Source organism: Struthio camelus, chromosome 7 (genome assembly GCF_040807025.1).
Source record: "Struthio camelus isolate bStrCam1 chromosome 7, bStrCam1.hap1, whole genome shotgun sequence".
NCBI lineage: Eukaryota > Metazoa > Chordata > Aves > Struthioniformes > Struthionidae > Struthio > Struthio camelus.
In genome coordinates, this window is record NC_090948.1 from 14,699,730 (window position 1) to 14,725,383 (window position 25,654).

The window sequence follows — 25,654 nt, forward strand, 5'->3', positions numbered from 1 at the left end:
AGTAACTGTTGCTGATCTTGGGTGTGAACTCCTCTTTTTACTTTCTTATACCACTCATGCAAACAAGCAAAGGAATACTATAGAGAGATTTTTCCCATTTTGGCTTATAGCTCTAATGACCACTTGGGACTTATCAGCTTCCTCTTAGTGGGAAGGTGCTGTGAGGGTCTGGTGAAGTCGATGCTTAAAAACCCCAACAGGCAAAAGCCAAAAAATTGAGAGGTGAAGATGAGAATAAATTAAGGGGCAGAGACTAAAGAGAATTTTAAACTATGGACTTTGAAACCTCACCCATACATGAGAAAAATATGGGAGAAGAAGTATTGTTTTACTCTGCATGTGTAAACACAGCTATCTGGATTCTTCATTCAAACATAACCCTGTTGACTAATCTGGTCTGTACCCATTAAGCTGAGAAAACAGCAAAAAATGCAGGTGCCGTTGTTCTCAAATGAGCTCCCCTTCCCATGTTCCCAGGGACATCTGCTGGCAGACTCGAGATGCTTGTTTGCTATGCTCGTTAGCATTTGGGAATCAAAATTCAGGAAGGAGACAGGGACTTGGTTCTAGGTTATCCTCCACCAGGAGCAAGGTCTGTGTCCGTATGTTTGAAGAGCCAGTAGAGGTGGGGATATCTAAATGAGAATGGACTCAGCTTGACTCTGAGTATTGCTGCATTCAGAGCTAGAAATGAGATTATACTTGTACGCAGAATAGATTTGATGTGATGTGGCTGAAAGACAAGCAGCAGTCCCAGGGTTAATCCTGTTGCGTTGCTGTTCAGAGCTGAAACAGGATCCATAAAAGAAAAGAGCAGAGGAAGCAAGTCTCCTATCCCCTTATTTATTCCCCTCTGCCTCTGTCTGTCTGTCTGTCTGTCTGTCTTTTTGCCTCCGGGATAGCTGCCTGCAATCAAGAAGTGTGAGGCATGCTGGAGCTGACTGGTTTCTTCCTCCCCAACATGCCGTAACTCTGCTTTGCGTGCAACATTTGTCTGTCGGACCTGTGGGTCGCCTTGGCTTTTTCTCCGTTACGTTTCCCCAGTTGGTAATGGAAACACGAGCCACATAGAGGGATGTCTGTGAAACCACATCTGCTTCATGCAAAAGTCAGATGCTGTGCACCTGCGTGCCGTCCGCGTCAGCCCCTGTGCTCAGGCCTGCTGTAAAGCACCATGCCGCAACCAGCCCGGGAGAAACTTTCCCGTTTCTCATCATTTGGGCTGCTTGGGTTCTGTGTTTCTTTCAAGCCTCATTGCTGGCTCTCAGCTTGCTCTTCAAATTTCCGGACTGAGAACAGGTCCGGGCTGGGTTTGAAAATAGCCCTTCCTTGGCCCGGCACGTGGGAGTAGTGGTCCCTCGGAGACTGTCGTGCTGAAAAGTGACATCACCGCATGGCACCAGCAGTGGAGTCACCACCGGCTCTGCCACAGGCTCAGGGATGATGGTGTGACTTCATCTCTGTGGGAATTTCCCAGGTTTTGCAGTGCTCTTGAAGGCCATTCGGATGCTGGTGAGCTGGGCAAGGAGCCCGAGCCGCGCTCGCTGGGTCTGGAGTTGAATGCAAACTTTCCAGAAGTTTGAATGTGATCCGAGCTGAGTTAAGGCACAGGTGATGTGTGCCAGAGGAGGTGTTACACTCCCCGTGCATGTTCCTGGAGCGTTTTACTCTCCCTGCTGCCACCCTGGCCTCTGTATAGGACAGGAACTGAGGATGCTAGAGACCCGCACCCTGCGTATCTGGGTAGGGAAACTGCCCGTGTCTCGTGGAATGGAAGAATACCTAAAAATCAATGACACCACTCCTGAAGGGAGGGTAGCCTTGCTGCTTTGGTCTTGGAGGGTTTGGAGAGTGCTGCCTCAGGGTATTATCAGTCCACATTTAAGTCTGGGCCAGTGCTGCTTTGCACTTGTCAGAATCTTTTAGACATTAAAATGGTTATGCAAACAGTAAGTTGGCGCGACGTGTTTACTCTGGTAATTTAGGGCATAGATGCATGTTGGCTTTGTGGATGGTTGCAGCAGTTTGAGCCCTTTTAACGTATACTCCTCTATCGAACTGAACTGTCTGAAATCGCTACCGGCGGTTTGCGGTAGTCGGGCTGACTTTGCACTGAAGCGGACCTGGGAGTGGTCACATGTGCTGCTCCACCACCTGGGCTGTGATGGTGGAAAGCTTCCCGCTCACAGGCAGTGACAGCAGCTGAATACAGGGGGAAAGGAGCGTCCTTTGTGACTTTGTGTTGAATCACTGGAGGATGAACATCTAACGCTTTAATACGTGGCTTTGAAGCTGACGTTCTCCAGGCTATAAGGGGCTATCGTGATATCATCCACATAAAAATTGCATGATAGCCTTGTTTTTTGCATTCATAAGATTTTGTTAGTAGCTAGCATTAACTATAAGTAGTGAAGCTTAACAGCACCCTCTCCTATGGATGCGAGTATGTTTCTAGTCTCTATTCTGGCATCTTGTCTTTGCCAATAGCCCATGTATTTGTGGATGTTCTTATCTTGGTCTCATCATACTGCTCATTTCAGCTGCATTTATCTTCTGCTCCAGCTCGTCTGGCTCAGTCACATGAGAGGAACCTGAATTCCTCACCTCTGGGTTTGGTGCCAGCTGGAACTGGATATTTTCCACTGAAAACAAGACATTCAATGATAAAGTCATACCCAACGGCATCTGAATGAATGGTTTTTGTAGTAGGAAGTCATCTCTTCTCATTGTTTAGTGTAGGCAGTAAAAGAGAGCAATAACTTCAGTTTGCAATAAATTTGCTGCTCTGTGGTGGGTAAAATGGAAGTTTCCTAGAGCTAGAATTAAACAATAATTAGCAGCTGATAAAATCCCCCTGACATCCTGCACCTTCTTTCATGCAGCATGAATATTAAGAGCTGTTTATCAAGCTCAATTCCTGATTAGTATTCTCCAGTTTGTACAGGCCTGCTTCATGTTTCCTTGAAGGAGGAGAATTTATTTTAAAATACATAGTAGACTGAAAGATGACCTGACTTGTGAAATTAAAAAATAAACATTCCTAGTAGCTGGAGCATCCAGTGATTGTGCAGTGAGTTCTTAGTATTTCATGCTTAACTTAAATTATTTAGTGTTAAGGAGGAAGAATTTTAGGGTGAGGCATTTGAATATCAAATGGGTATTGATTCCCTTAAGGTCGTAAACATAGCAGATATTTAAAGCACGTCCTTTTGCCTTAAGAAATTATTTATTTAGTAATTCACAATTTGCAGTCGCAATTGAAGTTTAGTTCTGTGCATGAGTGCATTGTAGGAAAGCACTGTACTTACTTGGAATAGCTTGCTCCAAAGCATATAAGATGCACTGATTTTATGAAGCTATTGCAAGACCAGTTCTGTGGCTCTGCCACCTGTGGGACTGAAGGTGCTACCCCCACGGGATGAGGGACTGTAGCCCAGTGCAGGGCTGGGGACTTTCTCCATAACTGCAGATTCGCGGGAGTCACGTGCTGTAAGGCCCCTTGAAAAAGCAGCGTGCAAGGGGCATGGGGCTCGCCAGCGGGCAGCATCAGCATGAGGGTCGAGGGTGCATCTGACGCTGCTAGGGAACGTGTCCGCTACATCCGAGAGCCCGGTTTTGGGGGACCGTGCAGAGAGCCCTCCCCCGGCTCTACGGGCAGCTAGCAAGGGCAACTCTGGGCCTGCTGAGCGCCTGAGTGTGGGACGGCTCTCTATGTTTATCTGATATTTCCTGCTGCCTCCTTATTCCATTGCATTTGCGTGACCTCAGGTTCCCACCGGACTGCTTTTCTCGTTCTCCTCTGGGATATCGTTAATCACTTTTGCAGCCGCCCATTTAAAGATCTGAGCAAAAAAGTGACGAGGTAAGCTGATGTAATATTCGCTGCTCGTGAAAAGGTTATGGGTCCAGCTATGGCAGCAGAATCGAATGATCACCAAACTCTGATCTCTAAGGGAGGGAAATGTGATATTCAAGGCTTTTGAAACTTCTAGACCTTGCTTTTAAAATCTGGCATTTTACAGATCTTTTCCGAGTTCAAGCAAATGGTTATTCTGCGCTATTTTAAATGGTAGCTTTCCAGAAGTAATTTGATTTACACAAACAAGCAAAGAAAATCAATAGCCATTTCAGATTTTGCACCTGCGTCCCACCAGGCAGGTTTTAAACCCATACGTTTCTCACTAAACAGAAGTCTGAGCTATGATTAAAGGCTCTTCTTGCTCCTGCTATAATCTACCCATGAAATAGAAGAGAAGTAAAGGCATCTATATGTTGCCCAAACCCACGTTTGCAAAACCTGAAGAGACCCGAGGCGCAGAAAGCTTTAATTTCTATCTTAAATGTGCAGCAAAATCCTGGCTTGACTGAAGTCGGTGGCAATTTCCTTCCTGCATAGCCTGGATTTTGGAGCTGGGACTGCAGTGGGACCCTGTTCTCGCACCATGTCCCTGCACCAAACACATCCAGTCCCCTTCCTGCTGCATCAGCTTGCCCAGAATATCACCTCGCACGTGGCTCCTCGTCCCTCTTTCCATGGTGATGGAGAGACCGAAGGCATGTAGGAGGGAGAAAGCTGGCAGCTGGGGCGGGAGGCGTGCTGGCGTGAGGGTGGAGAGCGCCCTGGAACAGCGACCCTTCGGGGCTTGCGAGAGCGTGAGCAAACTCCCCCGGGATCCAACACCATCCCTGATCCCTCTGCTTCAAACTCCAAGGGAAAAACACGCGCTGCTGAGCCTCTTTCCTTAATATAAACACAGAGCTGCATGCGCATATTAAAAAATAAAAATAAAAATAGTCGTCCTACTTGCTTGGCACTGCAGTGCCCTTGGGGAGAGGAGGAGGAGAACAAGCTGAATGTGATGGGAGCATTGCACCACTTACTGCTCCCCTGAAAGGTGCTGAGCTCTTGAAGCAGGCTGTTAGCAAATTTTGGAGATGCATGGTTTTCATGCGCCCTGAAGAAGAAGGTGAGGAAGCCTGAGGTAATGTGAAATTCAAAAAGCCTGCATGGCTGTCTCCTGTGTGTTTTGTTTCTAGCTTTTGGAGAAAAATGCATAACTGAAGAAAACCAATAAACTTCACTTGCCTGTAAACTGTGTTTCTCCTGTCCCCATCTCTAGTCCCCTTTGTGAGAACCCCAGGCCAGAAGTACGATGTCTGGAGTTGCTTTTGGATCCCAGTCAGCTCCCATCTGTCATGATCTGTTTTTAATCAAATGGGTTTTCCATCTGAAAGTAGCTGTTGGATAGAGAATGAGTAGAAATATTTGTGTTGTGAATTAGCCCAGAATGAAGCAACAAACTTTTTTTGCACAACAAACACATGGAAAAATATTCTTCAGTGTAGCGTGGCTGGCTCAAAAATTGGCAAAGGCAGCTTCCTTCCCAGGCCCTGACCCCGCTGGGTTGTCTGTGGGGGAAGTCTTTAAAGAGGACCTCAAATCTTCATGTTACTTGTTCTTATCAGGCTGTTGTGAGCCAGGGCATCGCTGTTATCACCACTACGTGCATGGATACTGAGGGAGGGAGGTGAAATGACTTGGTTTTCCATGAGAAATCTGAGATGCAGTTGAGGAATAACCTGAGTTTTCTGAGACTCAATCTTTCCTTTGCCGACTTGGTGGGACCACAGGATAGATTTGATGTGGTAACCGAGTCAAAGTCAGGATCTTAGCCCTCACCTCAGCATCCTATAAAAGGCTGCAGACCTCCCTAACAGTGCATGCTCAGCCTATTCTTTTCTCAGATATAGTGAACTTTGGCTGGGACAGCAGGAGGGGGTAAACTGCTGTGGGGCTTGAGTGGGGTCGTGCCAAGCCAAGAAGGAAGCGAGGAGATCAGCAACCTGTGCCGCTGTTGCGGGGAGAGGGCAAAAGCATGCTACCAGGGACCAGGAAACTTGCTATTATTCAGTTAAAGCTTTATTCCCAGAGAGAGCAAAATCAATAGGAGCTGGTGGTGGGAACTGGTGGGAGAACGCCTTGGGCTGTCTCCTAACAGCTCTGCTAAAAGCCATGACAGGGCAACAGCTGTAATTAAGGCTAATTCCGCATCCAGGGTTATGTTCCTCGTTGTGAGTAGAAGTGGCCAGGGAGACGCTGAATTTGCCTGTTCTGACAGTTGTACCTTTGAATGTATGCTGTGTTTCAGGGCCCATGTTAACTTGTGCTGTCTTCTCTTTTCCCTGAACAGGTCTATATCATAAATGTAACATGGTCTGACTTGACTTCCCAGATCATCTACAGGAGATACAGCAAGTTCTTTGACCTACAGGTAAGTCTGTCTTGCATAAAACATTATTTCTAGTAATTTTCCAACTGGTAAAATCATGCACTTAAGTAAGGTTTTGTGCTTGTTTGGTTTATTACATGTCATGATCTTGGAACTTTTCAGATTCTGTCCTTTCAGGGTGTAAGATAAGTGGGTGGCATGCTCACAGTGAGTAACCTGCACTGCAAAGCATTTAAAGCTGATGATTTCGGGAACGGTTTCTAATTTTTAATACTTTAGATGCACTGAGAACGCATGCTGCTGTCAGACATCTGCATGGCTAGGGAGAGCTTTCTGCAGTAATCCAGATCTAGTGATACCTGTGTGGCAGTGTACCTTTGCAGGTAGCCAGACTGTAAGTGTCTGGGGTTATAAAATCTCTCTTTGCTGGCAGGCAGAAACAAAAGCTCTGGATTGACGCGCTCCTGAACTTTGGGGGAAATGTCAGTTTTGGGCTGCAGCTTATGGTTGAGGCCAGCTTGTGGCTAGAATACCAAGTGAGTCCTCACAGGCGGTATCAAGGACACGCACAACTGGCTGGGCTGTGTCCTGGGAAATGACGTTGAGCCTATTTGCCATGATAAATCAGGAAGAAACTAGTTTCTCCCTTGGGTGCTTGGTCTGAGGTACCTTAAAGAGTCCTAGTTTTATCACTGCTTTCCTTTTATGTGACTTTATAGTACTTGGACATCTGAAGTTACTAGACAATTTTGAAAAATACAGGCTATGACTCTCTAGCTTTTTTGGAGGAAAAAATGGACTGTTTCTGTAGCCAGTCCTAGGTTTCTTGTTTGCCATCTGGCTTGAAGACAAAAGGGGGATGTTCTTCAGCTTCCTCTTGTGCCTCTCTCCACTCCTTACTGGCCTGAAGCTCCAGGCCTGCCAGTCCCACTGACATGAGCGGTACCTCTTACGTGAAGCGGCTGCTCTGCACCTGATGAACCTGCTAAAGATGCCTAACTCTGTAATCCCTCATATTTGTTGTCAGTGTGCAGATTGTGGCCAAAACTGCTTCTTTCTCTCTCTTCTTTTTCCCCAGTACTGTTTTCATGTATATGTTCTTCTGGGTCTCCTGGCCTTTCCTGGTAGGTTTGAAAAGTTCCCATCAAGCTTGGAGTTATCAATGGGGTTAGTGTGTTGGACAGGAAATGATGTCTCAATCAGGGAGCGAGTCCTGAAAGGTCCCATTGATAAGTGCAAGGGGGCCTCGCGCCAGTGGAAAACTCCCGCTTGCACAACACTTCTCCCCCCACGAGAAAATACGACAAGAAAGTAGCAAAATTCCCTCCTTTAACCCTTTTCCTTCCCAGGGATCTCTGTCAGGGCCACCGCTGCGTGAGCAGTGACAGCCCTCTGCACCAGCCTCTTTAGCTCTTGCGGCACAAGGCTCATAGTCAGTGAGACTGAGGTCTTCAGCCCAGGTTCCTACGGTCTCCTCATGTCTCCCTGAGCATATCACTGCGTCTTTATGTCTCTGTTTCCCAGCTGTAAAATGGGGACAAGGCTGTGTGTGCTCAGGCTGCTATAAGGTGCTTTTAGACTCATGGAGATGCTGCTTCTTTTTTTTTTTTCCTGTTATTTTTTCTGGGCTCTTAATGCTGCCAGAGCATCTCCTACGGGAGGAAAGGGAAATAAGCTTTGGATCTTGAATTGCCATGTGGATTTACAATTCTAATTTTGAAGCCTGCAAAGGGAATTAGAAAAGCAAGTAAAAGGTCAGGGCATTTTGAGAAACCCTTGCACTTACCACTTATGGCTTCATATGCAGTCATTCTTGCTGAAGGGCAAATGCTGTGTTACCCACAGCACATGGGTAAGCAGGCACCAAAAAGATAAAATTAACCTCATATAACAACTCCACAGCCCCTACTCCAGCTGCTTGCAATTGCCCATGCTTAATGCTTGGTTAATAGCTCCCTATATCTGATGGACCTGCTCCTGGTCTCTCCCTGGCTTCAGGCAGCTGCAACAGGGACAGCTTCATGGCATGTTTTGTTTTTTTTTTTTTTTTTAATAGAAAATCTGCCTAGTATTATAAAGCAGCTGTTTCAGGATTTAGGAGTGGAGGATTCCCCATATTTACTGTCTGAACTGTGATCAGCCTGTAATGGGAATCTAGGCTGGGCTGCATCTTGCAGTGTGAACGATAGTTAAGATTCCCTGAATAAATGAGCAATGTTTGCAGTGGCAAGCCTGGAGGAGACCGATATAGCGGTGCCAGTGCCCATTTCCCAAACCCTGCATGTGTCTGGACCTGGCTCTTGGCCATAGACATGTGACAGGTGTTAGGGGTGCTACCTGCTTGTTGAGGATTGAGGTGGTCCCCTGGGATCCCCTTTACTTTGTTCCAGCCAAGAGGGTGACCTGTGATCTCCAGATTTTTGGTGGAAGCTTGAACTTTCCCCCCAGCATGGCGGGACTGGTTGCACCTGGATTTTGCTACCTGATGCCATGCATGGTAGGATGGCATGCTGTAGCATAATGGATCTAGTTTGGTCAAGTCCCTGCTTTCCCCTTGTGACGCTTCCGGCAGAAAATCAAGCAAACACTCGGTGAGTGGTGCTCAGCCAAATCACAGCACTGCTCGCGTCCGAAACAGCTGGAGCCTGCAGGCCTCTGGCAGCCCCACTTGTCCCACCGTGTCCACGATAGAGCTGCGCTTCAGGGCTTCCTGTGCCTGCATGTGTTTCACTTTGCCCTCAACTGAAAGTGGAGTAACAGGGCTGGCTTGTAATGACTTAATCAGGGCTGCGATGCCTGGTGTTGACAGTGACATCTGATAGGACTCGTGGGGAAACCCGGAGGGCTGCCCAGGGGCAAAGGAGGAGGAATACAAATAATTAATTTCACTACTACAGTTTCATATATCTTTAAAAAAGAGCCTACCCTATTCTAAATGGCAGTATCTGTGGGAAATGGCTCAGTGGTTTTGAGGGCCCTTGGATTACTAGGTTTTGGGTGTTTTTTAAACACTTCCTAGCAAATCCTCCGAGGCACTGCAGGCAGGAAGAGGCTGCTCTGTCCCAAAGATTCAAATCCCAGAAAAGTTCAGCAGTGCAATTTCAGCATATGTCCGAATTGGGAGCCAGGCTATTTTCAAGATAAGTAGTAGGGCAGAGAATCTGGACATGCCATGAGATTTTTGGAGCTGCAGGTTGTCCCATGAAGGTATGAGATATACAGTGAACAAAACCCAATGCAACAAGCCAAATGCCAGCCCTGTGCTACTTGTTTGAGGGCTGGGGATCTTTAATTATGGGCTTAAATTAAATCAGGGCTTAGCCGCACCATTTAATTGTGCAAGCAAGTTGCATCTGCTGGTGAGCGTGGGTCAAACTGTGGCAGCAGAACACATGCTGGTTGCCAGCATTTCAGTAAATAGGATTGCGAGTATTGAATTAACTCAGCATAGATGAAAGCAGCGTGATAAATTACTTGTCAAGTCCAATTATCTATTGTCTTCCACCCTGGAGAGGCATTCGCACCTGAGCAGTGTGTGGGGTCAAAGCCACCTTCTAATGTAGTTATTTTAAGTGCTGCTCTCTCATGCACTCTGCACCTGGGTACTTGGCTCTTGGGCGGCATGTGGGAGCACACTTTCCACGTTATCCCTGCATTTTGGTTGATGATAATCCTGCCTGTGTACCCCCTCCAGCGTCCTCCTTTGCTGAGCCCCATGTCTGTTTGGGGACAGACTCCTCCAGCCAGATGTGAACATCTGTCTGTGGCCAGTGCTGCCCCTCGTGGCAGGCCGGTAACTCACTGCAGCATGTTGGCTGGTTGTGTCTAAGGTCTCCCACTGTTGCTGGTGGATTTGCTGGTGGTGGGAGCAGAGTCCTGCCCTGAGCAGGTAGATCAGATCAGCAATGTTCCCATTGTCATCACAGGAGCTGAGAACCAACGTTGTTTTATTGGGATAGCAGGGATAATTCCTGGCATTTCTACTCTTCTTTATGCAGCAAAAGACACTTACAGATGTAAGGCCCCAATTTTTCCTGCTGGAGAGCACTTTTGGAGGCTTTTAGGAGGATGGGGACTTGCAGCTAGGCCTGTGTGATTTTTAAAAAAATATCCATATATATTACCCGTGGTGTAAGGCAAAGGGTGCAGCCAGCTCTTGCTCCAAGTGGCCATGCTTGGTTGGGAAGCAGCAAGAGAGTTTGCAGCTATAGCAAATATGAAGGGTGGCTCTTTCCCCCTTACCCACCTCACCCTGCTAGCTGCTCACCCCACCTGACTGCTGCCCCTCTCTGCCAAGAAACCCTCTCTCCAGCAGAGCAAGCTGGACAAATGTGGCCATGCTTCAGTGCAGAAACTACTGTCTTAGCTTAAATTGCCTGCAGCGATGGATTAGCATGAGGCGAAACAGCAATGTTATAGGCATGTCCATCCTGTCATCTCAGCTGTGGTGTGTTCACCTCTCACATAAGGGCAGGGTGACAGCTAGGGACAGCAACATCTTTAATTGCTGTAGTGAGATTTGCTGAAGCTCATCTGTCTGGCTCTGAAGACTAGCAAGCAATGGATCAATGCCCAGATTGAAATGTCTGTAGCTTATCTTCTGCGTTTTGTCTAGCGAGTCCAAATGTTCTGGCCTGATTCATGCCTGTATTACTTGGTGCCAGGACTCCGAGTAGGATCGGAACCAGAGTCTGGGCAGAGGGACCAAATTCTGTGTTCAGATATCCAACCCCTCCGTTGCTTTCGTGAGAGCTGCCAGGTCTCTGTATACGGAGCTGGGGAAAGATCGTTTCTCACAGCAGTGAAACGCAGCTTCCTCCAGGGCAAAACACCGCAGCTGGCTTAGCGGCACGCCGTGGTCCCACGCTGTGTGTCTGGCCGGGTGAGAGAGGCGAACGGCGTCCCCGCCGGAGCAGCGACAGGAATGTTAGGTAGGCAGGAGGCAGGCTCTCAGCACCACGACCCACAGAGACGTTCTGACCACAAGGAGACATCCGAAATGTCACAATTTTGAAAAGGCAAATAAACAAAACTCTGTTCAAGCATTCACTTTGTGTATCGGTTAGCAGAAAATTATCTGCCTGGTGCAGTCTGCTGATCTAAGCAGATTTTCTTCAAAGTGGCACAGAGAGAGGAACTCACTAGCAGCCAATTAGAACATTATAAAATAAAGAATATCAAGAATTTTATTGGGGAGTGGAAAGTGCCGTAAGTTATTTCCAGGCTGACGATAAAACATCAAGAGCTTCATTTGTTATTGCTAGGGTCATCCTGATTGTTTATAATGCTGTAATGGAGTAACTGAGCACTGAAGAGCACATTAAACAAAAACGGGGCCATAAAAACAGTAATTGCAATCTGTAACCGTGCTTTTCTTATTCAGACTGGAGTTCATCAGCACAACACTTATTGATCCTTCTTCTGTAACGTGCTCTTCTGTGTAAACACCTTTTTTTTTTTTTCCCCGTTACCCAAAACTGCATCAAATACTATAATACCCACTCTCTTTGCAGTTTGGTGGTTTAACTGTGGCACGTGCCTCAGCACCCTGTATTTCACAGGGTTGCTGTGATTTGACGCTGAACCCAGCGGCTTTGGAGTGCAGGCTTTTTGGGGCAGAGCAAAGGGGGATTGGTGCTGGGTGCTTGCCAGGTAGGTTCCTGCTGTGCAGTGGGGCTTTGTTGATGTCCCCCTTAGAGCCCCCTGTTCTTCCCACTGCATGCGCACAGCAAAGGCACCCACACTAAGCAGCTGTGGCATGCATTCTTGGAAACCTCCGTCCCATTCAGGAGTTGAATGGCATTGCTTAAATGGACTCCATTAGTGCATTAACTGCCCATGTGGACACCCACGGTCTCTAAATCTGGTAGTCTATCTGGTAGTCAGTAGTCTATCTCAGTAATGACCTTTCTGTAGGACCTACGTTATTTTGTGTTGTAACGTTCATGCTTTTAACTCTGTATGAGTGGTGAATTGACAAGCTCGAACATATGCCAAACTTATCAGTCCCGCAGAATATAGGTAAGACCTGCAATGGGGCAAGTGTTTGGAAACTGCTTCCTGACCCTCAACCTGTTGGGCTTTTGCAGCAGAAGGAATACAGTCACCACCGGGTCCTTTTAGCCAACCTCACCAGCAGTGATGACCCCATCCATGTGAGGGCTGCCTCCTCCAGAGGTCCCACCAGTGTGTAGCTGTTGGCTCTGTAGGAAGGGAAGGAGGGCTGCTGCTGTGGCTGTGTGCAAGATGCAGCTTGCCTCTGCTGCACTGTGGGAGGTGTGTGTTAAAGAGATTCCCAGCCTCTGATGAGCTTGGGAAGTGGTGTTGTGGGTTGTGTGTGTGCTTGAGGGTGCATATGGAAATAGGCAGAAGAGCTGGAGGAGAAGATTGGGTCAAATAGGGCATGGGGGGAGGTGGGGAAGGGACAACATGGAAAAAGATGGGATCAAGATTTGGCGTGCATGCAGAGAAATGTAAGGCAGAGGGGGGGAAAGAGAAGTTTTTACTTATTGGCCTTATATCTGTTGGGCTGCATGCACCGTGGAGAATCTGGGCTCTGCAGTCAAAGCATGTTTCCTTCTGCTCTGGGCTGTGCTGGCCTTGGCCAGGGTGGATCTGGGTCACAAAGATCACGTGTCTCCTGGTCCCGCTCCCTTGGCATGGGATGCCGGGCCTCAGTGTTTTGGCCTTGCTATAGAAATTGAGAGCTGTTGTGAAACGGCCCTCAGACCAAGGCCTGACTCCATACAAGGTCCAGACCCAGTGCTCGGCTTCAGGGCTGTCCCTGATGGTCATGGGGCCTGCAGGGATGGAGTTACTCCAGCAGCTGGGACTTACGATTCAGTTTGAAAACAGCTTCCTTAAGAACAGGATTGGAACTGAATCAAGCCTGGGAAAATTCAGAGGAAATCAGAACGTGGCTCTGTCAACATGTCTGTTGGAAAAGGTCAGCGCTGGCCCCTTGGGGAGAAATGGCACGTCCTTTCTTCTGAGTAAACACAGGCCACTTGTCTATTGCTGCTAGTCCCCAACAGCGTGTGGAGAAACTGGCAAGGTTTGCAGGTGATCCAAAAAAGCAGGTTTCCAGGAGAAGCCCTGCATTGCTGGTTGTGAGCGCTGGCCGTGCCTCCTGCATTTCGGCAGCTGTGATGGAGCTCATCGTGCCGCTGTGCTTGTGAGGCTGATATTCGGCTCTTAATAGCAGGGATCCCTAACTAGTCCTACTCAGCCCAGTGGCCAGCCTACCAGTAACAGAACTTGCTGGAGAAATTGAGATGGTTCTGGAAAAAAAAAATTAATAGCTAATATGGTTATTAAGCTAGAAACGACTGTCTTAGCTGATTTAAAGGCTATTTAAATGCAGTTTTTCCTCCTAGCACTTGATCAATGCATTGTGATACCAGCTGGCTTGGGGCAATATCTTTGTCTTCAGTGAATAAATGGAATTGTTTATAATTCTTATTTCCATCATTATTTAAATGTTTGCTTGGCAAAACAATCTGTTCAGTTTCCAGTATTTGTTTCTGAAGAGACTATACACATCAAACAAAGATCAGGGGCGTGATGGGGAAATGGCAAAGTGCCTGCCAAGCTACAACAGAGCCCATGTTTGATGAATGCCACAAATAACCTGCAGTCATGAAAGGGACTGAGCTTCTGGCCTTTGCACTTGGGTGCTGTTGAGACATAAAGACGACCCTTGCATGTTGCCCATGTACTGCAGTATGGGAATCTTCTGCACGGTGGCTGCGGGGAAAAGTTTGTAGCTCAGTGCCAAGTTAAAATACTCCCTAGGTTGCCCCATCTGCAGGTCTGGCCAGGGCACAGGATGGGCTTAGAAAGTGGCTTGGTGGCTCAGCCTGCTCCTCAAAGTGTGGGCTGAGGCTTCAGGAGGAACGTCCCTTGGTAGAGGTGAGAGAATCTACTTTACTATCACAGGATAAGTTAAGGTTTTTAGTTTCTCTGTGGGCAGCCATGGGTCAGAGGGAGATGACTCTCCTGCCAGCATCCCGTAGTATCATCTGAATCTTTGTGCACAAATGTATCACAGTACTGGGAAAGCTCACAAAAATCTTACGTTTTCTGGACAAGGGGGCAGTGAGGTTTCGGGGTTGCGGGTGGGAGGTAGGGATCCCTAGCTGTCCTCACCCCACAGTGGGACTGGGACCTCTGGAGGCTGCATCTCGCAGGGCTGTGCCCGCTTCCATTTCTTTACTGTGCCAGACCAGGATCATGGATTCCACCATGGTATCAATGACGGGCACTTGTTTGATGTCATTGCACCACCTGGATATTGGTATATACAATACTGATATTCTTCCAGACGTAGACAAGTCCTTATTTCCCTTGGTTTCCTATCCTGTGTAGAATCGGTAGTATTGGAATATTTAATTGTATCACCAAGAAACTTTCTCCTTATCCCTCCCAAATTAAATGCTATGTTCACTTGTAAGGTCTTGCAGAAGCATGACACTGAGTGGCAGGCCACTCTGAAGAGGAATTTTGTCCCCCATCTGTGTAGTCCTTCACTTGCTGTGCCACAACAACTTGAGCCGCTCTCGAGGACCTGCATAATTAGGAGCTGCTCCGATTGATTGAGGGATTTTGCGGTCACTTGCCTTGATTTCTTGCCTTTTGCAGCTTTTAAGAGGTAGTTCAACCCCAGCAGCTCTTTGTTAGCCTTCAACTTGTAGCTTGCTCTTTAGACAGGCTCCTAATCATAGAAGTAAAACAAAGTCTAATTAAGCTGTTGGCTCAGTGTGTAGTTAGATACTGATTCCTGGTGGGATAAATCAGCATTGCTTAAATAGGTGCTTGTGGCCATCAGGTAAACTTTACTTGCCAGAGGAAGAGTGTGTGCCTTTGGAGCCTTCGGGGCTCAGAGGGGAAGGCACATCAGGGCGCGGAGCTAAAGTTGCTCAGATTTCAGGTGGGAGAGGGAGAGCTCATAAAGCAGATTTCCTCTGGGGCCCTTGGCCCTGGCAACAGTGGCTGAGGGATTTGTCCTGGTCGGAAGCCCACAGCAAGCGCTGAGAGTGCAGGCGCTCGGTCGGCCTGCAGCTTCCTCCTATAGAAGGCTTACAGATACAGTCAGGGAAGTCTCACAAATGAGAGACCCGTAACACAGTGCGGTCGCCTCCTGGACACTGGGAAGTAAATGCAACAATGAACAGCATTTGCTGCAGCAGCACGGCACGTGGGGTCACTTCACTGTGCTGATGGGGGATCTGACCATGGCAGGCAAGCCCAGTCCTACTGTTTCTGCTATTTAATAAGCCTAATGCTCCCAAGAAACCTCATGCTGCGAACTGCAAGTGAGTGACAGAGCTCTGAGGTGGTGAACTCTCACTGCTTATTAAGAGCCCAGTGGGGTGTGTTTTTAGGTGTATTGACTTTATTAATATGAGAGAGAAGCCTGCATTGAAGGCTCTTGGCTAAAGAGGCAAAAACTCTTGGAAAAGTTCAGCTGTGATGCTGATTTCTGATTCAGATTACCTCTCCAGTTCAGCTCCGACTGCTGTGAAGCGATGCCACATTGCCAGATGCTCGCATATTCCTGGGATAGTATTTTTAGAATTGGGCAAAGACTGAAGAAGCCTCTGTGAATATTATTTGGGAGCTCTAAACAAATTGCTTTACCTGCTTTCTAGGCCACTTTGTGTGCGTGCATTTTTTATGAATTATCTAGAAAGAGTTCAACTTGGGCATCCTTGTCCAAACCAAGGATCTCAAGGGAGTGCTGAGAATTGTAATGGAGAGCAGATTTGCCAGTGTATGAATTCTCACTACATGGAGTGGTTACCTGATTTTTAAAGGGTTATAGTTGTTCTGCTGTGGAACAGAAAGGTTAGCTTATTTACTAACGTCAGATGCCCCCTTGGCATCCACCGTTTGAAATGCACAAGCTTGTTCCCCACAAAAATCATTGAGGGAACAGTTTCCAAACTCAAGAATATTAGACTCCATTTATGGGCCTCTTGTAAGCACAGGAAGCAGTGAAATTAGTTAGGGGATTGTTTGCTGTGAATTGTTCCCTTGCTTTTTGGGATTTGGTTTGTGTAAATTCTTGTTATCAGTACCCACGTCCCACACCTATTGCTGACTCAGAGGCCATGAGGACAGTGCAGCCCAGCTATGCGGGAAGGACTCTCCTGGATACATCCACAGAGAGGATATGCAACAAGTTCTCCCATATGAACTGAGTTAATTTACATCAGTTGAGGATTCAGAGCTATTCTTTTTTGTATTGCTGTTGGTTGCTTTGGCTGTTACAAATTAAATGCGTCAGGAACACGAGTCCCTGCAAGGTTGTGGTGCTAATAGAAATGTACAAACACCTCCTGAAATTTCAGTGTTGTGAACCACGCTGTGAAAATTTTGGTATAGGTGGGCCCATACCTGCTGGTAATGTCCCTGGCCCCTGTCTCACCCAGGGGATTCTGCAGAGTCGCTGTAAAATGGGGCAGAAAGTCTGTCTTCAGCAGAGCGTGTCCAGGCTCAGTGCGTACCTCCCATGTTATCCCACCTCCATCGTCATTATTCCTGAGCTGGAAGGTCACGTCACAGCCCCACAGCCCGTTTAGGTCTCCACAGCAGGTTTTGAAGTGCAGCATTGGGAGGAACCCACTTGTTTGTTAACCTTGTTCCAGGTTTTGTTTGCTGGAACAATAAAGCGCAGGAGAGCTGCTCGGCTGTGGGGCTGGCCCCAGCTGAAGTTACTGCTTTGGGGTTGCTTTCACACACTGGCAGGGAATTCTCAAAGTGCTGCTTTATTAGCGTGTTTCCTTTTACCAGAGATCGAGATTAGCCTTTTTATTTTTTCTGGAATCTCTGTGTGAAAATTAAATTCCTTGGTGGGCTTTTTCTGTGGCCTTTCTTCCCTGAAGCACCCAAGTGCGGAGAGTTCAGGCATGACAATTCAACCCCCCTCTGCACCACTTCACCACTCGAGTAAGCGTACTCAGCTTTCAATTATTTATACTGCCGGAAAATCGCATGGAGTTCACACCCCCAGCCCTGAAACACAATTCCGCTTTTGTGCGGGGAATACAATCCTTCACTTTCATTAAGTGTGTAGAGACTGAGATGAGAAGTGCCTGTTGTGTTCGCATCCCTTGGCTCACGATGAGAGGAGCTGCTTGTTTTCACAAACGTCCTAAATAGCCCTGCAAGGGTTATGGGGAGTTTATTTACATTATTGCATTTAAGTGCAAATAGAAAATTGCCCAGCCCTAATGGAAAGGTTATGCAGAGCTCTGGCAGGGCTCTTTTCCCTGCCACCTCACCCCTCCCAGCTTTCTGCTCGTACAGGCTCCGATGCAGGAAGGCTGTGTTGAGAAGGGCCCATAGCTCTTGGTGGTGTTAAGCCAGGGTTTGCATAGAGGGCAAACAAAATAAATAATCACCTGCTGTTTCTTCCACCGCAGATTGTGTATGGTCCTACCCGCTGCAGGAAAGACTCCTCAGCAGGCTCGCTTCCAGCCTGATTTGTGAGTGTTGGGTGCTGTTTGCTTCTTCCTCGTAGTACCTGAATAACTCACCTTTTTGCAGGAGAAGCACATGGAGCATGAAGTTAGGAGTTTGTTTCTCACCTTATTCCCTTCCTGTTCACTGAGAGTCGCTGCATATTTCTCCTTTTCGGCAGCCAAGTGATTTCATTTCTCATGAAAACACAAGGATTCCCATTGCAGAACTGTCTTTTGCAATTTCCCCTTTCCCTTCTTTGGGGGAAGTATCAGTGAGTCTTCAGTGAAGTGGTCAGGGCAGCCAAACCCACCAAGGAGCCATGCTGCTGAGCAGATGAGTGGCAAGGTCTTGCAGAAAGCAAGAAATACACGTGATCTGTGGGAACTATAGCTTTTCCCACACTCCTTCCTGGGTGCCCCATTTGAACAACACCCTGCAAACTTGGGGGCTGTGCTCCCCTGGCTTTGTTCACCATTTAAAAGGAGAGAGCTGGTCTGTAGGATCTGTACGGGAAAGGGAAAGCATAAACTTTTATAGGGTGTCAGATCCTTTGGCACTGCGGAGGCTGGTTACTACACTTTCTTCCCTGCCCTTATGAAGCTACGCCATTTAGCTGAGTCCCACAAAGTAAAACTGCTCTTCCCTGACCATGCCCAAGAGAAGCATGGCAGATTCCATCAGATTTGATGGTCTCTTGATATTTGTTTGACAGGAGGGACTGTGAGAAGCACCACATCTGGAAAGGGATCTCTTGGGCTCTTCTGTTCTTATTCAACTTACACAGTCACCCAAGGGGAGAGGAAGCTGCCGTGGTGGGGTCTGGGGCCAAACACGGCTTTAAAATCCAGACAGGCCCAAAAGAGATTCCTGGAAGGGAAATGCAAACCAGCTAGAGCAGTTGTGATTTCAATTCAGGTTCTGAAGCACTTGTCAGTGGTAGTAGTCACAGGGTGTTACTGATTTGGGTCCCTCCTGCTCTGTTGAAATTTTATGGTAGGGAAAGTGGCTTCAGCTCAGATAGCCTGAGTTTGCAGGACTCTGCAGGCTGTGTCCTCAGGGCATGCTCCCGGCCTGTTTCTGACCCTGGTCCAAACCCAGAGAGATTCGTTCTGGGTAGGAACTACAGCAGCTCTTCCCGATGGGGCCTTGGTCTCCACCAGGGCTGTAGCAAGGGTCACGTGAGATGCAGGCTTTCCTTGAGGTGCAAGTGGACCTTTGCATATTGGATTGAGTACAGTGCAGCTTGGACCGTACAAGGGTACAAAAAAAGATGAGCAGAGCAGGGGAACTGCAGTTCAGTGCAAGGGATCACACTTTCGAGTGGAGCTAGTCGCTGACCAGTTTGTGATTGGCAGAAGCTGCGAGCAAGCTATGAAAGCACTAAACAGAGACTCAGGAGAGCAGCCATGTGTTTAAGACCATTTCTGTAAGCGTGCAGTGTAAACAGGGCTCTGTACTGAAGCCCTTCTTTGAGGCATCAATGCCGATGCAAAGGTGTGATTCACCAGGTGCAGTCGAGGGTAGATACTAATCGGTTTTAGTGGTATTTTTGCAAATTGAGTTGACATCAGAGCCACGTGCCTGGGTGTCGATGCATTTGGGTTTGTTAAGGGTGTGTTAAGAAACCAGCGTTACTGGCTGAGCTGCTACCTTCAGGCAGGTGTTTTGAGAGGTGTAAAGGACAAGCTACAAAAAGAGCGTGAGAGAGAGAGAAGAAAATGCCAAATGAGAAAGAATTTGAAAGCAAAACAGAAAAGGACTAAGTAAATGATAAAAGGGAAAAAATTCTTTCGGAGAGCAAAGGTGAGTTTAACGACAGAAGTTTTGTCTTACAGGGAGTGTATCTTATCCACCTGGAGGAAATTATTTCACAGGCTCTTTATTTTATCTGGCTAATCTCTGGCTTTTGACAACCCAGCAAGTGCTGCTCTCCCACGGGACGTTTTGGCCTTTGTGTGCTATGGGGAGCTTTGAAATCCAAGTCTGAGCTTGCCCTGGTCACTGCAGTGATGTGCTGCTGCTGCCTTAGCAAAACTGGTGCACGCGTTTGCCTGGTAAAGGCTTTTGTGAGGAATATAGTGTGTGGGATGGCACATGACAATACCTACGTCCTTATGACAAATTCAAGTTGTCCTGCCTTTTTTGCTGCCCTGGTGACTTAGTTCAGCCTTGCAACAGCCACTGTAGTGTGCAGCACTCGTTGCGTTATCATGCTGGTTAGGGTGTGCTGGCCTTGGATGCGTCTTGCCTGTGAGCAAGGGCAGGATATTTAATTTTTGTTACTTCAGGAGCTGGCGTGGATTGGGTTGTCATTGAGAGGTGGGAATAAAGAAGATGGAACAGCTATGGTTATGCAAAGGGAGAACTTTGCAACAGGTCTGTCAAAGCTGAAGAGAAGCTTGATAAAGTTTAGGTTTGTCGTGGGTGTGGGACGTGCCTGGGTTATGAGGCTGAGCAGGGGCGTGTGTGCTGTGGGCTGCAGGAGCACTAGAGGTTAATGCCCGGTGTTGAATCCTGTTCCACTCCTAGATCAAAATGTGTTTCATTGCCCTTAGTCTGGGGACGTGTCTTGTGTAAATAGGAGCCGGGAGCCTGCGGTGTGGAATGAGGAGCTGGGAACGGCTGGTGTGGCATGGGGGTTATCTGGGAATGAAATGGGGGCTATAATCAGCCTTTCTAGAGAAGGTTTATTCATTAATGTTGTTAAAATGCTTTGAAGTCTTTGGCTGGGAGTCCTTTTAACAGAGCCAAATGTTAGTTGTATTACAGTAGCTAAGCCAGACCTTAATGACCACGTTCCCTCTCCTCCCTGCAAACCCCCAGCCATTTCTAACAGGGTTTGGTGAATAAGTGAAACGTCAGCACAGTGACCAAAGAAAAGTGAACTGCTCAGCAGAAATATAAATAGTGCTTTTCTTTCCTGGGATTGAGTCCTGGCCCCATGGACTTTTGCTGCCAGGAACAGAATTTGTGGAAGGGATGAGGAGTTTATTTCCATGTTTGTACCATGTTATCCCAGTTGGTTACTGGTTTAGGATGTCCAGTCTGGATCCCTGTACTGATCTCTCCTGCAGCTTGGTCCTGGAGCTGCCTCAGAGCAGGGCACTCTGATTTCTTTGAAGTCACTAAGCAGCAGAAACGAACACTACTTCCTCCTCCATATGTTTGCCAGGGATTTCTCCTGCCTGGAGCGCAGCTCGGGGCTGCAGCTTTGGGGATAAATGCCCATCTTGGGGCTGCAGTTGGGGAAGAGTTCAGGGACAGTCTCTGGGCTTGCGGGTGGAAGTGGCGTGGTGTGTTGTGCTTGGTGCGTTGCACACTGAATCAGGCTGCGGGGGGGAAGTAACATGAATTCACTACCTGCAGATGGATCGAACTCCAGAAGTGGGATTTGCACCCAGAAAGTGAGCTTGAATAGGTCAGCGGCGTAATGCAGTGCGGTGAGTGGATGGCAAGTCAGACACATGATGTAGTGTGTTGCCTTTCGTTACAAAAACACGGCAAGAATTGTGGTCAGAGATGTGCAGGCTCCGTTCGAGCTGGAGAGGCCGTGTTAATCACGGGGTAAATGAAAGGGCACTGAGAATTGCAGGGCCAGCCCGAGTCCTGCAACCTCCGGCAAGGGTGTCTGGTGTCGGGAGCGAGGCTGGGTGACGGGCCTGGCGTTGATGGCAGAACGGGCCATTTCCTTTCTCACAAAGGAGATGGCACAGGTTTTGTCCGTGCCGTATCCCCAGGGGATCGGTAAACGGGACTACAGCGCGGTGGCGGGCAGTTGTGCCGGGAGTCACGATGTGAGGACACGTCCCCGTGCAAGGCGTGAGCGGCTGTTACCAACCTGCTCCCCAGGCTTGCCCCCGTCCGCCCGGGGTGGCAACGAGGAACACGTAACGAGCCTGGCCTGATGTGTCATGTGCTCAGACCGGCTGCCAACCTCCAGGGCTGGCTCCGACGCCCCAGTTCATCCTGCATCCGCTTCCTGGCCTCGCCCAGCATTAGGTGGGTACGGCCCCCGCCTTGGGGACGTCGCTGAGAGTCATCGCCTGAACCTTTGAGCTGTCCGCGCTTGCCTTTGCGCAGGGTAGGCCCTTGTGCGTCAGGATTGCACGGAGCAGCCAGCCCAGGTCTGAACCGCTCTGCTGGGGCGAGAAAGGAGATGGCGTTGTCCGGTCCTCGCTCCCCGACACGATGCCCTGCTCTCGGCACGTAGCAGATCAGCCCATGTGTTGGGCAGCCACACGAGACCATCCCCAGAGATGCCTCAACCTTTCTGGTATCTCTGAGATTACAACCAAGACATGAACTGTAGTCAGAGGAGCGGGAGGGGAGAAGGTCTGCCCAAGACGATGCTGCCTTGTTCCCCCAGCTGCGATGAGCGCAGTCTCACCAGCCCCAGCACCGTTCACCCTGGCTGGGCAGAGGCACTGGGTCGGCAGCAGTGCACAGGCTCTTGATGTGCTCTGCAGTTTGCTGCGGTTGGACATGGCTCTTGCGTAACCACCTCGAAGCCCGCTTACAACGTTCTTCTTGCAGGGTAGATGAGACCAACTGTCAATTTATGTCCTGCATTATTTTTCAGTCCCAGGTCCTGGAGTCAGGTGTGTGTGTGTGTTTTTTTTTTTTTTAATGGCTCTGGGTAAAAGCTAGAAAATGCGTCCTTTCCCTCACCCAAGATTTCATCATTGGAAGGTGAAGCAAAGGAGAAAAAAATATTTTTGAAGTCTATTTGTAATTTTTTAAGCCAGTCACTTGAATTTTGGATTCATGATCTTTGAATACTCGCTGACATCACAATATGGTTTTTTTTGCCTTGCTCTGTAAGATGCTAGTGGCAGCAGAATGACTACTGGGAGCTGGAGCAGGGTCTAACTTTCACACCTTTTTTCCTGGAATAGCAACCCAGGATCTCACCCTTGAATTTCAAGATAGCTTCAGTCTCATTATAGAACTCTGCTAACAATCTCACCGAGGACAGCTAATGAAGGAGGAAAAAAAAAAAGTGTGCTTTACCATGGGCTAACTAAAGTATTTTGCAAACACAGAGATGGAGACAGGCTCTTCAGTTCTATTCCAAAAGAAGCAAATCTGGAAAGAAGCCTACTGAGAACTGGGTAGATGGCTTCTCCAAGCTGCCTTGCATTAAGCTCTGCAGGTGTCTTGCTTTCATTTAGATTTTCTCAGCGAGATGGACACCTTTGTGCCAGTGGAGATAAAGCTCATCTGGAAAGACTGAGCTGTGTTTAAGCATGGGGACATATGTGTCATGACCCCAGAGGCACAGCACACAGCATGACATGCGTCCTGTAGCAAGAATATCAGGAAGGTGGCTTGGCAACATAAAGAGGCGGCAGTGTCTTCCCCAGAAACCTGACATTTCTAGTGACGCTGGAGACCTGTCCTTCGAAAGCGCCCTCTGATAGCAGAACTCGCAGCCAAAGGCTGACCCAGTCCTCACCTCTAATCTGATCTTTCCTCTTGGAGTCCGGTCCCTGGAAAGATGCAGCTCTCCAAGAAGACATTCCAGGGGGGTTTCATCACTCCGTGCACTGCAGCCATGCTGAGCTTGTGGTCTAAGCACCTGCTGTTTCATTTAATTAGCAACAAATGGAAGGCATGGGCTCGGGGGAAGAGAGAGCAGCACCCTAGTGAAGTATTTGCTGCGATGTGATGTATTTTATTTTGGGTTCAGAACAGAGGCCTTGAGGAACATTTTCCAGAGGGCTCCATAAACCACCTCCATTCATAGGGTGATTATTTGAGGAGGGAGGGGGTGTGGATTTAAGTCGGTGCTGTTAATTTCTGCAAACAACCACATTATTTTTAATTCATACTGCAGGCTCCCTCCACCCATGTCTTGATGTTAGGAGCTGTGAATTTTCCACGTCATAACAAAGTCCCTCTATAAAAGAGAGTCCTTTAAATATATTTTTAAAAATTTGATTTCAGATAGGTCAGGCTCTCAAGTGAGTCAGTCCTAGAATGGAAAACTAACTCTTTCCTTCCCTCATGGTAACCTGTTCATTTATTTGTATTTCAGTAGCACACACCAGCTCTGAGCAGAGATAGGTCTCTTCTGTGTCGGGGGCTGGGAAAATGCATGGAAAGAAGCAAGCCCTGGTGAATAAAAATCTAAAGAAATAATCCTTTCAATAACCATGCTTAGTTAAGCCCAGGAGCTCTCTGCTGAGATGGAAGCATTACGTTATTAGCACCATTTTACTGAAGAAGGGAAGGGAGGTGGGGGGAGATGAAGGGGGACAGCTGGAATGAGACTTCAGGACCTACGCTGGACACTTAGCCGTTCCCTGCCGTGGTGGGATGCGCAGTGAGCGTTTCCTACAGGCAGGGTTACAGTTCAGTCGCAGCTTCAATGTGCTGCTGCCTGCAAATACTGGGGGCTGCTTTCCTCCAAAGTGGGGACAAGATTAACAACAATCTCCAGGACTTTTACATCTGGTGCAAACCATAATTCATAGTCTAAAGACACATTAGGTGTATTATCCTTTTGTTTTATTTCCTTAGGAAGATTAAAGCAGCACAAAGGGTACAGGGAAGAGATTTTTTTTTTTTTTGGCCTGTCCTGCCTAAAGCAGAGGAGGTGGGTTTTAGAGATTTGGGCTTTGGATTCCCTGTTCTGCAAGAGCTTTCACTGGTCACAGATTTCAAGAGGATAAATTCAGTCATGATCATCAGGTGCTCAAATGCAGCAGTGGTTGGGGCTGTGGTGAAAACTCAGATTGATCATTTTGTTCTCATGTGGAGTCTTCAATTCATGGGGTGAAATTCATGGGACAATTTGAAATCAACCCCATAATCACTAAGCCGTACCTTTTCCTCCTGTTAGTTTTACCTCCTTTCTCCAGATTCGTTTCTGACATTAGAAACGGGTTCTTTCCGTGTGCATCAAATCTGGAAGCAATTCCTCTAGGGACACATTCAGACCGAGGATATAAACTTTATAGTTCTTTTTCCACTTTCTTCTTTGACATTTGAGAGACGCTCTTAAGTATATGAGATACTATTACAGTGTCAGCTCATCTGTCATTGAAAGCATTGATGTTTGAATCATATTCTTCAGCTCGGTTTTAACAGAAAGGCAAGAGAAGTTGTGTGGCAGTTTGCCTTGTTGCCTGCCTCAGTGTGGCTAAGGAGGGAAAGTTTGTTTTCATTTTCAAGCCTCTGTTGTATTTGCATTGTTTAATCTTGCCCAGCCCTACACGCAGGCAAGGGAATCGCCTGCCCAGGCTGCTCTTGCTGCCTGTAATGGAGACCAGCCCCTTTGCTTGCCCCTTCACCTGCCAGTGCTTGCTTTCGAAATATGAGCATCTTCCTCCAACTCCAAATCCTCTTCCATGTTGATACTAATCTACAAGGTTCAAAGCAGGGGTGAGATTTCAAAGCCTCCATAACCATGTTAGATCTGCAGTGTGACATCCAGGCAGTGTTGAAAGCCCATGTGTTGAAGCAAGTAGAATCTCATCTCTGCACCTGTGAGAGCAGGGAAGATTTCTTCTGCGTTTTGTTTCTGTTTTTCTGAAGCCGCTCTCAGGTTTTTCTGCGTTCCTGGCCAGTGCCACGTTCTGCTGCATCTGACCTCATGGAGAGACATGCACCAGCCCCAGACTAAGGGCCAGAAACAATCGTCTGCACCTGGCGGAGCAAAATAGGTTATTTGTGTGTATGCGTGTGTGTCTGGTAGTGTAATTTATTTATTCAGTTACTTGAGCCAAGATTTCCCCCCAAAGGAAACCCTAATTAAGCAAGATAACTTTGCATCTGGGTTGCTGGCAAAGTGCAGCTCCCCGTGTTTGCTCGTGGACTAGCCGCAGGTGTGGAGTTGCTACCCTCCCATGCCCTTTTCTGTCCCCCTGTTTGATAATGAAAAGAGATTAGCAGTAGTCAGCTACCAGTGAGGCTGATGTCTTGCCTTATGATGGAAAACCGACCATTTTGTTCTC

At 47.8% G+C, this 25,654-nt stretch overlaps 1 protein-coding gene across 4 annotated transcripts in view; it reads left to right on the forward strand.

Annotated features, from left to right (window-relative positions):
* Nucleotides 1–25,654, forward strand: part of SH3PXD2A (SH3 and PX domains 2A) — a 272,461-nt gene that overhangs the window by 36,375 nt on the left and 210,432 nt on the right. For all 4 annotated transcript variants that reach the window (XM_068949734.1, XM_068949736.1, XM_068949735.1 and 1 more), the window contains exon 2: nt 6,192–6,272. In XM_068949734.1, the coding sequence (XP_068805835.1) occupies nt 6,192–6,272 (81 nt within the window). The remainder of the gene's footprint in view (nt 1–6,191; nt 6,273–25,654) is intronic.